This window comes from Schistocerca serialis, chromosome 9 (genome assembly GCF_023864345.2).
Source record: "Schistocerca serialis cubense isolate TAMUIC-IGC-003099 chromosome 9, iqSchSeri2.2, whole genome shotgun sequence".
Lineage (NCBI taxonomy): Eukaryota > Metazoa > Arthropoda > Insecta > Orthoptera > Acrididae > Schistocerca > Schistocerca serialis.
Genome location: NC_064646.1, coordinates 98470194 through 98485403, shown reverse-complemented (window position 1 = coordinate 98485403; position 15210 = coordinate 98470194). Strand labels below are relative to the sequence as shown.

Below are 15210 nucleotides of genomic sequence, written 5' to 3'. Positions count from 1 at the left end.
CCACTAATCAGCAGTTGCCTGTCCTAGATGCCACAGACGTATATCCTGATGATCTTTTTCTGATAGACCTCTCCTTTCCATGGATTTGGCTATAGTTTGCCTCCACACTGCCTCAGCTCCTCCTCCATGGCAGACACCAATTGCACAAACACTGCACCTATTATTGTTCCTCCATCCATCAGGCATGTCCATACCATTTCAGTACTCTAGCATCAATCCTATCTGTGACTGGTTCCACAGCATCCCTTTGCATTCTTGCGTTTTCGTTTCTCAGTCAATCCAAGCAAGTTACCCTCATGCTCCACAGTAACCCGTCCATTCAGACAGCCTCAATCCCCTCCCCCTTGTCTTCATTCAATGTCCAGCACTCTCCACTGTATGTCAGGATGCTTCCAACCACAGCATACAGCACTACTTTCTTTGTTCGCCAGGAAGTGTGTGAAACGCCAAAAGATACCATTAATGATCTAATAGCTACCCTCACTTGACTTAACCTGTGGGATATGTCCACTTCACAGTGGCTGATCTTACTGATTAGTGAACCCAGATACTTGAACACTTAAAACATTTCTTACCCAGCCAAACTCACAATCAAAATCCTCAGTTTGCCCACTTCCAAAGTAATATTCTGTTTTATCCATACGTCTGTTAGTCACCATTGTCTATAAGCATCCACTAATTTTCTCACACCTAATTCAGAGCCAAAAGTACTCAATCGTTGGCAAACAGTAATTAGTGTAAACGCTGATACTGTACTGCCATGATAAAACTTTTGCACTGTCTATTACAATAACCAAAAACAACTTCTAAATACAACTTACAAAAGGCTGGTAATTAGAACATCCTTTTCTTAAGCCTTTACTTGTTTTCACACTTTCTGATATCTTCCCACCAAACTTCACAACTTCCTCATATTTGTGGTACACCCATTTCACCAACTCTATTAATGCATCATCCACTCAAACATTTTCCAATGCTGCCCATAGTAACTTTCTTGCACAGAATCATACATCTTTTCTAAATCAACAGAGATCTCAATTTATTGTGATAATTTTCTTGCACATATGGCATGCACCAAAGGGGGTTATCAACATAGCTTTTCCCAGCAATGATACCTAACTTTTCCTTAGATACAATAATATTCACAACCTTTTGCAATCTATTCTTTACTATACTACTGAACAACCTCCTCTCTTAAGACATTACATTTATTCACAACCTTTTGCAATCTATTCTTTACTATACTACTGAGCAACCTACTCTTAAGCCATTACATTTATTCCTCTGTAATTAGTCTGATCTCTCCTGCCACCTTTCTTATACATGGCAGTAATATAAGATGTTTTCCAGTCTTGAGATACTTCATCTGCCTAAACCATTTTATTAAAAATAGTTACAAGTGCTATTACCACTTTAGGTCCTCCATACTTCAATAATTTCACTACTATGCCACCATGACCAGCTGCCTTTCCATTGTTTTTATTTTTGAAGGGCCCGATAAACTTCATTGTTGGCCACCTCTTGCACAGGATAACTCTCCACTTCATTCTGCTCTTCTCAAAACTCTTCCCTGTGCTCTGTAATAAGATATTTAAAACATGCCTTCCATTCATAAACGGCAATCACTTTAGCTCCTCATCTAATTTTAGCAGGCACTCTCATTTGATACACAAATCACCAAGACCCTGATGCCGTGTTGTATCAACTAAATGTTATATAGGTCAGCAAATTTCTATATCCCATGGCTTCTCTTTAGCTCAGATAACCATCCTCCTTACTCTCTTAACCCCTTCACTGCTATGGATGTCTATACATATCCTGCTACACTATTCACCAGGTGCTGTGGATGTGTATACGCATGGCACTTGGATTTTCCTACAAACATCTGTATTTGTCCCTAGATGCCAACCCCTCACTGGTGCAGATGAGCTACTTCTATATCTCCATGAATAACGAAGTTTTGGGTATTATCAAACAACAATATTTCAACAATATTTCTTTATACAAAAGTTCCATGAGGTGAAATGTACAACATAAGGAATATGTAATTTTTTGTAAAACAAATAAATAAATAAATCTACAAATACCAATGAACATGTAGTTCTTTCATTACTTTTCTTTTTACTGCAAACAGTTAGTTTGAAAACATCTGAATTTATGGCAAACTATTGCAAAAATAAAAGTGTCAACCACAAGCAAGAAGTTACAGTAAACTAGGATTATAAGTTGTGGAACAGAAACCAAAGCACATGAATAAATAAATAATTTCAGCATTTTCTCTAATTATTTATCTTCAGAGCCACACTTTTTTACTGAGTACTTTTTAGATGACATTTAAATGGTATTTTTCATATGCTCTCACAACTTTTGAAACTTCCTTCTGTTGCAAAAATCTATACTCAAACAACTAGTCACAGTTTCAAAAATAAATGTTTGATAATATAGTAATTTATAATTGTGACCACAACTCAGCTTCAATTAATACATAACAAACAATGGGAAGTTCAGGATGGAAAAACAGTATTTCGGAAAGGATAGACTGCTGCTCACCAATAGAGGAGATGTTGAATCACAGACAGAGATTGCTACACATTTTAGTATCTCTCCCAAAAGGCCTTCTTCTGAAGTAGAAAGCACACACGTTGCAGCCACAGACAGCTATCTATGCTTTTCATACATTGTTGCATTAATACGTACCTTAAGATAGGCCATTGTGAGCAGAGGTAACAGCGTAAACGGCACAAGATACAGAAGGGCAGGCTGCGCAGCTTTAAACACCTCCGATGACACTGTTGCTGTCAGCAAACCAAGGAAGTAACCAATCAGAGAGCAATGGAAGTAGCTGAAACATGTAACATTCAAACTTCAGACTCAAGGTGCTAACACTAATTAATGTAACAAATCTGAAACTGTTGTTACACGGTATCTACTCACATATCTCGTTAATAATGGGAAAACTATTTGTTTCTGAGCTGAATATCTATTACAGATTATCATAAGAATTATCTATAAAAACTGATAGGACTTCATACTGCATCATTTCATAGGTCCTGAGTGTTATTTCAAGATGTGTGTGTATTCCAACACTCTAACAAAGTGCTGGCACATCAAGATCAATGCTATATAAATCAGTGATGAACTTCAACTGAGTGGCATCTAGAATACTCATATTGCAAGTTCCATGTATTCTGTGACATACATTTTATTTATTTGCAACACATTTCAATGACATATACTAAGAAATATCACTGTATTACTATGCTAGTATTAATTATAACCTAACTATTAAATTAAAAGTTTCTGTGTACTTAATGGAGCAGGATTTACCAAAAAAAGTCCAATTCAGTAAAACCACATAACATTATCAACAAGATATTTCCCACATGTGCAGTAACACACATTATAATAGTTGAAAAGTAACTTCCTAAAGTGGGTTCAAACCAGCTTACAGTTTGTAGCATTTACAATTTAACTGTGTCATAGTTATTCATCCAATCTTTTTCTTAGGATAAGACTGCATTGTTCCATGATAAATATTAGTTGTTACCTAATGGAACACACTGGTTCAATTTTATGTCTTGCATTGAATTATATGCCAAAAAAATGAGCACGCTGTACATGTCAAGATTTACTATTGCCACGAAGACAAAGGGGAGATGTCAGAAAGAGTAGGTCAGACACGATACAGTGTGTCAGCTTCAGTGTAGACATAAGGACAGAGTATCAAGTAAAGTAAAGTTTAGTTGGAAGAGATGAATACTGCAGTTAAGAATTAGGATAGAAAAAGGGGTCATTATTAAAAATTATAACTATCTGACAAATAAAGAATAATGAAAAATGAGAGGGGGGGGGGGGGGGGAGGATGTTTTATGTTGATCGAATTCATGAAGGTGTCAGCATGCAGCTAAAATTCACCTTACTGCACGTTGACCTCCACTCACTTAAACCTAATCTAAACCACAGTCCATACAAAAACAACCAATAAGCAACAGCATTTACATATCAAATGCCCTTTTTCCTACAGACCAGGTATCCATGGCAAACTTATCTTCTCCACCACTGAATTTCTCGACACCTACACCAACAGTTTCTCCCAAGCATTCCTTTCCCACAACTATCCCAAAAATCTTGTTCACAAACAAGTCTCCCACATAGATCCCTCCTCCCACCCTTTGTATGACTAATACAATTCCTTGTATGAATGTGTGTGTGTTTTCTTTTCTGATGAAGGCTTTGGCCAAAAGCAACATATCTAAAGCAGCTCTACAGATAGCTACCTCATAGCACAGGTTTAGAAATCTGGAACTGAGATTATCTTAAAACCACACTTATCGAGAATCAGCTGTCCTTTACCTGCTCCCTTAAATGGAAGTATTTCTTCCAAATCTACCCTATACTGCCCAGATCAAGCCCAAATTATATACTGAAAGTTGTCTTATTCAGTTTCAACTTCCCTTCAATTATGATCCTCTCTCATGTCCCAGCTGATAGGCTTTTAATAATTCCTCATCCCCATCCTCTGTTCACCTTCATTCCAGAAATATCTTTCTTCCAATAATCGGAGATCAGAAAAGAGATCTGTACACATGTTTTAATATCGCCAATGGGTCCTATGGTGTCATCTCTGAATCCGTTGTGTTCTTACATTCGGAGACTTTACTTGCAAGTTTCTGTTGCAGCCCATTTAACTGAGAACTTGCCACTGTAGACTGTTGTCAGTCAGAAGTGGACTTTATCACCATAGAATGGGAAGTGAGTACACGAGTTTGCAAGTACAACTGGGAACTTGCATCACTGCCACTACATACACAACTCCTGGGCACTACAATTACAATTACGTTGGCCACACACTTCTGCCACGTTACCGAGTCTGTGACAACAGTAAAAGAAAACAGCCACGAGGATGAACTGTACTCTCTACATGGTGATTAACTATTAAAATAGATTCACAGCAGTTTTTGAAAAAGTTATGGAAAAGAATAAAAAGCTAAACAACTCATCATTAGACCACAAACCAAGTTGCCATGACCGAGAAATTACAGAAATAGCACAATTTTTGGTCACAGGGGCATCAGAGTAACTTTGCAGAGCCCCCAGTTTTCAGTTGATGGAACACGTATGTTCTCTTTTGTGGGAGGTGGAACAAACAAGAATAAAAACCCTTTGTTGGCACTGGATGAGATTTTTACGTTTCTTGTCTGAAGTTTGGACTATAGCACTGAATTTATTCCGAACATCACTCTTCCCCTAATGAGGCACATCTGCAATTGTGTCGACTGCATCAATTAATTTTCATCTTACACCCTCCACAGTCTCACAAAAGATAACTTTGTTGTGGTCATCTGATCCCAATAATCGATCATATTGTCCTTTAGAACAGTAAGATTGTGCACTCAAGTTCTGCACTATGACACGGCAAGCCCTACACTCCTGCATGCGTCAGTAAGAGAGAATGAGATGACACACAGGAAGCGAGCACAGTGCTGCCACTGTCAGACTCATTATAATCATGGATCTGTAGCAGGTAGGAAACAAGCCAGTGTAGCACTGATGTAAATGCAGCACCTTGATTTCTCTCAACATTAGCCTTGTACTCAAGCCATTTCTGTCCTTTACCAGTAATCACACCACGGCAACTATGGAGGAAACAGCTATTCATGACATAAGTGTTATTGGAGGACTAATTCTCAGTAGCAATATGACACAACAAGTTACATCATTTGCAAAACGGGAGAAAATGGAACTAAATGTTTGCCTTGGCCACAACTAAACAATACTGTGGACTCTTCATAACTTAGATAAAATCAAATGTTACAACAAAGCAGGACAGTTATTTATAAACTACTACATTACTTCTGAAAACAGATGCAAAAACCACCAAACTAGACTAGCACTGTAAATCCGGACAAATTATGCCACCACTCCAAGCGTGTCCACTATATCTAAAATTTACAAACCATCAGGATATAACGATCTGTTTTTAAGTATTGGTCAATTTGATGACATCACTGTCATTCAATTTTCGTGGTTGTTCTGAAAGTTAATTATTGTGTAAATAGACCATTACTTTTAGACAAAAAAAAAACAAAAACAAAAAAAAAAACACTGTTTTATAGCACCTACATTTTGTACACAATGGCTACTATATTCACCAGACATATCACTGCAGGTTTCTGTCATTCTTCACACACTGAAATTCTCAAAGATATAACAACAACACAGATGTATTTGCAGACATGTAAAACAAATTTCCAATATCCCAGTACTTCTCTCAAAATTTTCAAATACTACACAGGATCTGCTGCATTTCTTGGTGATACAGTGCTCTATGAGTAAGAAAGACGGATAATAGTGTAACAACTGCTAAAGGTTTGTTTCTTAAGAGCACTGTAACAAAACAAACTAGTCCAGGCTAAAAAAAAAAAAACTATTTTAATTCTACTGTGAACTCATGGTTACCCAAGTACCAACAAAAACAGATTATACCACCTAAATGCTGTATCACTGTCACATCATGGAAAAATGGCACACTACTAAGAAATAAAAGAGTAGAATGTCAAACAAAGGAAAATCCAGGACAGAATGTAACAATATTATGAAAACGAAAGTTGCTACTCACAATATAACGGAGATGCTAAGTTGCAGATAGGCACAACAAAAAGATGTCACAATATAAGCTTTCGGCCAACAATGGGTTTGTCGAAAATAGACAACACACGCACGCACACAAATGCAACTCACACATGACTGCAGCCTCTGGCAGCTGAAGCCACACAGTGTGGCTTTAGCTGCCAGAGACTGCAGTCGTGTGTGTTTGTTTTTCTCCGAAAAAGGCCTTGTTGGCCGGAAGCTTATATTGTGACATCTTTTGTTGCACCCATATGCAACTCAGCACCTCTGCTATATAGTGAGTAGCAACTTCCTTTTTCATAATATTGTAAAAGAACAGAAAAATTATATTGTATGAATCAACTACAGAGCATCTCAAGACACAGTGGAATTTTCATGACACCAAAAGAAATAAATTTTTCACAACGAGACAAAATATTAATGTAAATAGAATACACTTACAGAATTAATTATTCAGTTCAAGACAATTTTATTTTCCTTTTACTCAAGAAGGAATTCTTTCAGCTGTTTTAATTGTCTACTAACTGTTCTCCAAACAAATACTGTAATGTTCGCACTTTCCACTGTAAATGTTGTGTCACATTACAACAACATAAGTTACAGAAAGAAAACAACACACAAAAATAAGGAAATCAACCATAAATCAACTGTACTTGATTGATGAGTGACATACAGAAGCACGCAACAACAGAGGGTCTTTGGTATCATGTTTCTATGTGCCACACACCAGCTGCAGGTGAGTGGTTGCATAACCTCATTTTGGTTTAATTTGTAATGATAGATAGCTGTTCAACTTTCGCATAGTCAAAAAAATCTATGAATCTGGTACAAGCCATATTTGGATTACAGATGCGAATATACCTCAGTTTACTGAACTGCCTTGGGGGTGGTACTCCCGTGTCAGCTAGATGCAGCAGCTGGGATTTTTTATACGCGTCATATCTCAACACAAAGCAGAGCAGAAGACCCGGCATGACCACATCTCCCAGGCCCAGCATAGAGAAGTGGCCAGCATGGTGGAGTGATGGGAACACTAGTTTCCCCGGCAGAGAGAGCTTTGGCGCTTCACGCACTCCTCCCATTCCTCCCAGGTGAAGCTTTCGCGCAACGAGGCCAACTGGGTTTTCTGCTGGCCGTGTAGCAACCTTGAAACATCAACATGAAAAAGGCCAGAATTATTAATTATTTACAGAACATAAAGTTCATATGAATCACTGGGGAAATAAAAACTAACTAAGGTACAACTGAACAATTTGTAACAAAACTACAATACTTGGTCCTGTTAGAGGATTTATAGCACTGCGTTCTTCAGCTTTGAGATTTTGAACTGCTAGTTACAGAACCTAAAACTTAATACCTAATCTGAACCAAAGTATACCCTGCCATTTTTCACACACAATACGTATGGTTAGCTGTTGAAATCTCTTGATCTTTTGCAACAGAGAAAAAGCAGAGGGCTGACTGCAGATCAGATTATGAGCCTTGAATTTGCAGTGTGACACTTACCCACTTGGTCACCAAGTCACACATCTAAGAAAATTACTTTATTAATTGCTTTTTCAAGATTCATGTACAGCTATCTGCCTAGAAACTACTTTAGCATGTTATTTTAACTGTTAAAAAAGACAAATCTCTTCTGGCTGTAAATGCAGAAGCCTATAATATGAGGGTTGCTTAGAAAATAATCCACTGCATTTTTTTTCTCAGCCAAAAACAATGCTACAAATGCGAAACGTTACTTATGTATTGTTTGAAGTCTCCCGGGTGAAAGCGCCACGTTTCCATCACTTCCGACGGATAACATAGCTGCAGGACAAGTTTTGAAATAGCGTCTGTAGGTGATTACAAGCAATGTGCCATCATCGAATTTCTCATCGCAGAGAAAGAAATTGTGGGGAATATTCACAAATGCTTGTGCAAAGTCTATGGAGCATCTGCTGTCAACAGAAGTCACTGGGCACAGAGGGTGAGGTCATCAGAATTCTGCGATTTGCAGTGGTCGGGGAGGCTGTCACACCTGACATGTTGCAGTGAGCTGATGTTGTCATTCTCAAGGACAGACACATTATGACTTGGTATTTGGCACTGCATCTGTCAATCAGCGTAGGAAGTTCACACAGTGAAGCACTGGCTCCACCACTAGGTCAAGGACTGGTACCGATGGGACATACACGCTCTTGTTTCGCGCTGGATGGAGGCCATAAAACGGGATGGAGATTACATGGAAAAATAAGGTGTGTAGATAAAACATCATTATTTTGTGTCTAATTCTCATTACGTTCAATGCAGAACTCTTGAAGGGAAAAAAATGGTGCATTACTTTCTGGACAACACTCGTAATTTTTCTCATATTTTCATTAGCAACAAAACTATTTATTTTACAGCATTATTTGGTAAAATCCTAATTTTCTGTGCACAAAAAGCAGTCATAAACATTCAAAAAGCATTCTCACAACTGCCTCTTAACACATTATTAAACAGGCCTGGCCAAAAAGTGCTTTACAAGCAAGAGCGCTCTGACCACACTCCTGCCTAGCACTCTGAGTGGCGCCAAGGGGTGAGGAGCAGTATCCTCGACTGCACTGGCCAGTCACTTTATTTCAGTGTTTGATTCAACATACATGAGTGACCCCCCCTCCTCCCCCCCCAATCCTCTTATGGAATTGATGAAGCCCCATCATCAATGTTAGAGTTCAAAAGATTTTAGTCTGCATAACTCCATGTGTTTGACTATATCACAAACCATAGGACCATGTATATTACATATTCTAAAATCCAAATGTGGCATAAATGTATATACACCACAACTTACTGTTAACAGACTGTATGTAAAGATTTTTGTAATTCTGCTGACCGTTTTACCACTATCTAATATACTTCTTTACTGAAGTAATAGAAGTTACTGGTTTGGCAACAAAAGTTGAAAATAAACATGTGATAAAATCCCACTTATAAAATTGTGCTACAATGATCGACTCTTAGAAGTAGTTGCACCGCATTGCAAACATGTTTTAAGTTTCACAGGTGTGCAGCCTTTGGCATATTGCCATCTCAGTCCCACACCTGAGTGGAAGAGTGCAATGGTTGGGAAAACCAGAGCACCGAGTAGAACAAACTGTACTCGCAGAACGCGAGCGTGCTCCAGGAGCACAAATCTTGGTCAGGCCTGTTCCAAAATTTACTTTAAAGGTGGACCCATGAACTTAAGTAATTTTATTTCTACATGGAGAAAAATGTCACAAATTTACAACACTTGACTCAAGTCTTTTGACAATCAGAGCACGCTACACGTGTCTAGTACATTCACTATTTTGTGAAAGAAATGCAGACTAGTTGGTGAAAAGAGTTACTCAGTCAAGTCTAGCTGTGTACCTTTACACTGTACAATATTGGATGAGGGTGTGGTGTGGTGTGGTGTGGTGTGGTGTGGTGTGGTGTGGTGAGGGCGTATGGGTTTGGCAAAGGGTTGAAGGGACAGGGGGCTATGAGAAATAAGAGTGGGATGGGGGTGGTGTGTGTGTGTGTGTGTGTGTGTGTGTGTGTGTGTGTGTGAATTTTCTCCACCAGATATCCACTACTAAACATGCACTGGTGCATCATCTGTTGTTCCAAGAATTATTCTGCTGTTACAAAGCAAACTGCCTCCTCTGTATGAATGTGCTGAAGGCCTCAGGACTGCCCTCATTACTTTTCTCTCCCTGTGTTTAAATATTTTTTTTCCTTTTTGTCTTTGTCTTACTCTTCTTCATTTATGTTCCCTTTTCTTAGCCTTTCCTATTATTCTATAACTTTTCCTTCCAATTTTCATTACTGCCATGACAAGGTTCTCCAAACTTATTTTCATAACTAGTAACAACGTATTATTTCTATTTATTCACTTGCATTATACATTAAGTTTTGACTGCTGTTGCATGGTTGCTATAACTATGGCCATAAAACAAACAAACAAACAACAAATTCAGCATAACAGAAACTTCACTGACTTTAGAAGTGTAATGAAAGCTGCCATATCTAGGTAGCTCTGTAGATAACTCTCATAAACATATCACTAATCATAGTCTGATGCAAAGTCTACTATTGTAAATACCTGCCACCACATATTACAGTATGAGCTATATAGCATAATATAAAATCTCATATTTATAATTATAATAAATTGCTATTAAACATTACCTTGACCATGACATTTGTGTTGAAGATATATGACGAGAAGAAAACCCAGAAGACATCATAAATAAGCAGTCCAGTCAGCAAAAGTGTCGACACTTTCAGACTGGGCAGACGCACAAATGCAATAAACGCGACGCACAGTCCCATACCCATTGCTGAAACAGAAAAATTAGTTGAAATTCAGAAATGAGTGTAAATCCATTCAGCTTACATCAAGGAATAAAAGATTCTGTGGTCGTAAAAAGATTGGGGAAATAGTAACTTGGGGTGGGGAGCAGTGACAGGGTTTGTGGCAAGAAAAGTGTTCACATTGTATAGACTGTGTAAAGAGGAGAGTAGATCTTTAATCAGCCCAGCATGATTGACTTTCATCATTGGGCTGAAAGTGTAACTTTTGAAAAAATTCTGAACTTCTGCAGAATTAAGTTTCTCATTGGATAGGTCAATAAGGTGTTCTGTGTTTAATTAGGAGCTTGGGAGGAAATCACAGGTAATGTTGCATATGGAGGACGTCAGCAAAGCAGAGCCTGGGTGAGGTGGGGTGGGATCTGGGAGTGGGTCAGAACATGTTGGGTAGTTAGTGGCATTCAGAGGTGGAGAGTACATTGAATTCTCTCCCATATAGTCTAGTGATCCTGTAGCTTATAAACAATTCCACTGACACTACAGTGAACTCAAGACTCCTAGGTCTAAGGGGGGATAATAGGTTCCCATGGAAAGCAGATATTCGTGACCTCCAGCTCAAGCTGGTTGCAGCTACGATTAAGATCAGATGACTATCCACAGTCAGCAATAATTTCACACTTAAACTGGTTACATTACATGATTCCCTCCTTTATGTCATATGAAATGTTTTGAGACAGCCCAGATCAGGCAAAAACAATGCTCTTCAATCCAAAAGTGATCCACCAGAGCAACATAATAGTGTTAATTCATGAAGCTACATAGGCTACCATTTTATGAGCTTAGGCCTCTTACTGACCTCACAGTAAAGCTACTCACTTACAAGATTTGTGGTTAACAATATGAGTTACTATAAAAGAAACAGAACTTCACATTTCAACACAAAATGCAAGAACAAATTTTGGACAATGGAAAATCCAGGATGGAATGTAACAATATTGTGAAACGGAAAGTTGCCTCTCACCATACACACACAATATTGGCAACTCGTAACATGTATTTTCAATATCCACACAAAATGTTGAAGGCTATTGGTGTAAAATGGTAGCTATGCAAACCTTAGTTTAAGATTATTCTTGTTGCGAACTCCTACATCCTGCACTAATACTGTAGGTTAGTTAAATTGTGTCATGGAATGTAATTCACTTAAATGATTTGAACACTAGGTAATATTGCTTATGTTGAGTACTTTAGGTCTGCCTGATTGTGCAGCTCTCTAAAAAACATGAAAAGTATTTAAAACTTTTCACATATATAGTGTACGATTCCCAGATCCAATTTTTCACTAAACAGCTGTTCATAAGTCATGCCTGGATAACTCAGTCAATAAGAGCACTGACCACATAAGGCAAGGTTCTGGGTTAACGTCCCAGCCTGGTACAGAGTTTTAAGCTGCAAAAAGGTTTTAGGCCACAAGGATGTTTGTCTGATACAATAATTTCAAGTTCCTTTTTTCTGTCACCAAATGCAAGAGTTTTCAAATAGTTTTTAAAGATATGATGTTAAATTTATTTCATGGAAACAGAATACCAATAGCATGCAATGAAACCTTGTAATTCCATTTATCTGTGAAACCTTGTGATTCCAGTAATCACTAACTCCATTATCAAAGAGAGATTTGAAATTGCATGTATTTCTTTAATTTGTCAATATCTGAGGTTCTACTATATAATTGCAGATGTGGCAACATCATCTGTATCACTTTATATATTTTTTAAGAAACCGTGTTTGCTTCTACAAAATTTAACAAAATGGAGTTACATGGTTTTTATTGCCTACATCAATATTAAGGTACTATCAATAATAGTTATTCTGTAATTCAAGATGACATCAAGAATATAAATCTCTCTCCTGTACACATGGTGTAAATGGTAACTGTTTACAAAGTACAACAGTGGTGTAGAGGAAGTCGAGATGAAAAACTGTTGTCTATCAAATTGGGAAACTACCTCAAATTGCCCTACAAAAACCACTTAATATACAACACATGGATGCCACACAAGATTCTCAATATTGCCTTGCTCTCCTAGTGCAAAATAATGGTCCTATGGAAAAAAAATGAATAGGAACTTTGTTGCAGCACACTTAATGTAGTCAATTTTGTACAGGGATATATTTTTGCTAGACATTGCAGTTCTGAATTATTCAAGAAAAACATACAAAAGTGACCTTCAAATGTATCCCATCCCCACCGATCAGGATTTTTAGTATACTGTTCGTGGAACACCCTCCTACCACTGTACAAAAATTTGTGACTACATCACTTATTTCCAATATTCGACCTTTTTTATCTTTACTGACGGGAGTTTACTCACCAAAGGCTTAGTTGTGTACTTACGAACAGTACGAGAGGGAGTCAAATGAAAAAGCTTAAAAGTGTAATTAAAAATCAACACTTCTTACCATTGTTCTGTACGTTGGCAGTACTGTTACCAATGATATCAGGAATGCCCTACAAGCGGCAGCATACTACAGATAATCAAAGCACTGCCACAAATCAGTTCAAACTGGCTGCCACTCTTGTGGCATGCACCAAGGAATAACAATATTCTGTCATAGGTTTTCTGGACAGTGAAGGTACAAAACTTATTGAAATCCATCAGTGAATGAAGGTCCAGTATGGTGATAAATGTCTATCACTACAGCAAATGTAGGAGTTGGGCAAAAAGTTCAGAAATAGTGTGACTTCTGTGACAAGACAGTGAGGCACACTATGTTATGACATCAACAGCAGTTGAAGCCACTGAGGCAGAAAATTTCTAGGTAACAGTGGATGAAATAGCCGCAAATCTGGACATTACTCATGGCTCAGCACACCACATCATTTATGAAGTGCTTAAGTTTCACACAGTGTCTGGAAGACATATGCCATGAGAGCTCACTCCATAACTGGAAGATTGATTCTCTTACCACATCTGCCATACTCACAAGATCTTGTCATCAGTTATTACCAGATGTTGGAGCACTCAAAGAGGTGATGTGAGGAAAGAAATAGTATTCCAATGAAGAGGGGAAGCCTGTGCTGCGCAAGCGGCTGTGCAAATGACCAAAAGATTGAACCCCCTCCCCCTCTCCAGAGGAGTCCATGCAGTTCCTACATGCTGGAGGAGGTGTATTGAACGACAGGAAGACTTTATTGAAAAATGATACACTTGTGTTCCACTTTTCTTAAAAAAAAGATGATGATAATTAATGTTTTCATTTGACTTCCTCTCGTAAAATTGACATTTGTGTAAATTTTACCTCAAAATTTTGTTAATTTTAACAGCATAAAATTAATTATTAAATCATTTTGTTTGTTTGGCCTTCTTACAAAAAAGCTACTGTGCCTGTTTGTATCAAATTGTAAACATAATTAGGTTTTGTGGAATATTCACAAAGATCTTTTTTCTTTCGTTACCCTCACAGAAAAATTTAAATTAATTAACAAAACACCCGACTAAGCCAGTGGCATAATAGTGCAATGTCTATGAACAATGTGTTTCAAAGAAGTGAGGAAAATAGTTTCATATCAATGTCAGAGATATTGACACAATCATAATAAGAAAAATTGAAGACTAGAAATGTACAGAGAAGTGCTGGCATGTTTCCATGATTGAAATGTTTCCAAATTACACTTTTTATAAATTCCAACAATGAAGTACGAGGTGCATTCAAGTTCTAAGGCCTCTGATTTTTTTTCTCCGGACTGGAAAGAGATAGAAACATGCGCATTGTTTTAAAATGAGGCCGCGTTCATTGTCAATACGTCCCAGAGATGGCAGCACCGTACGGCAGACGGAATTTTACCGCCAGCGGCGAGAATGAGAAGTGTTTTAAATACTTAAAATGGCGACATCTTCCTTACTTGAACAACGTGCAAACATTCGTTTTCTGAATTTGCGTGGTGTGAAACCAATTGAAATTCATCGACAGTTGAAGGAGACATGTGATGATGGAGTTATGGATGTGTTGAAAGTGCGTTCATGGGTGCAACAGTTTAATGAAGGCAGAACATCGTGTGGCAACAAACCGAAACAACCTTGGGCTCGGACAAGCCGGTCTGACGACATGATCGAGAAAGTGGAGAGAATTGTTTTGGAGGATCGCCGAATGACTGTTGAACAGATCGCCTCCAGATTGGCATTTCTGTGGGTTCTGTGCACACAATCCTGCATGACGACCTGAAAATGCGAAAAGTGTCATCCAGGTGGGTGCCACGAATGCTGACGGACGACCACATGGCTG

At 38.1% G+C, this 15210-nt stretch overlaps 1 protein-coding gene across 1 annotated transcript in view; it reads right to left on the bottom strand.

Annotated features, from left to right (window-relative positions):
• LOC126418680 (signal peptide peptidase-like 3) overlaps positions 1–15210 on the bottom strand; it is a 69909-nt gene that overhangs the window by 2923 nt on the left and 51776 nt on the right. Inside the window, exons 8-10 of the mRNA XM_050085572.1 lie at positions 10804–10955; positions 7492–7775; positions 2698–2842 (exon numbers count right to left, since the gene is read on the bottom strand). Of these exons, the coding sequence (XP_049941529.1) occupies positions 2698–2842; positions 7492–7775; positions 10804–10955 (581 nt within the window). The remainder of the gene's footprint in view (positions 1–2697; positions 2843–7491; positions 7776–10803; positions 10956–15210) is intronic.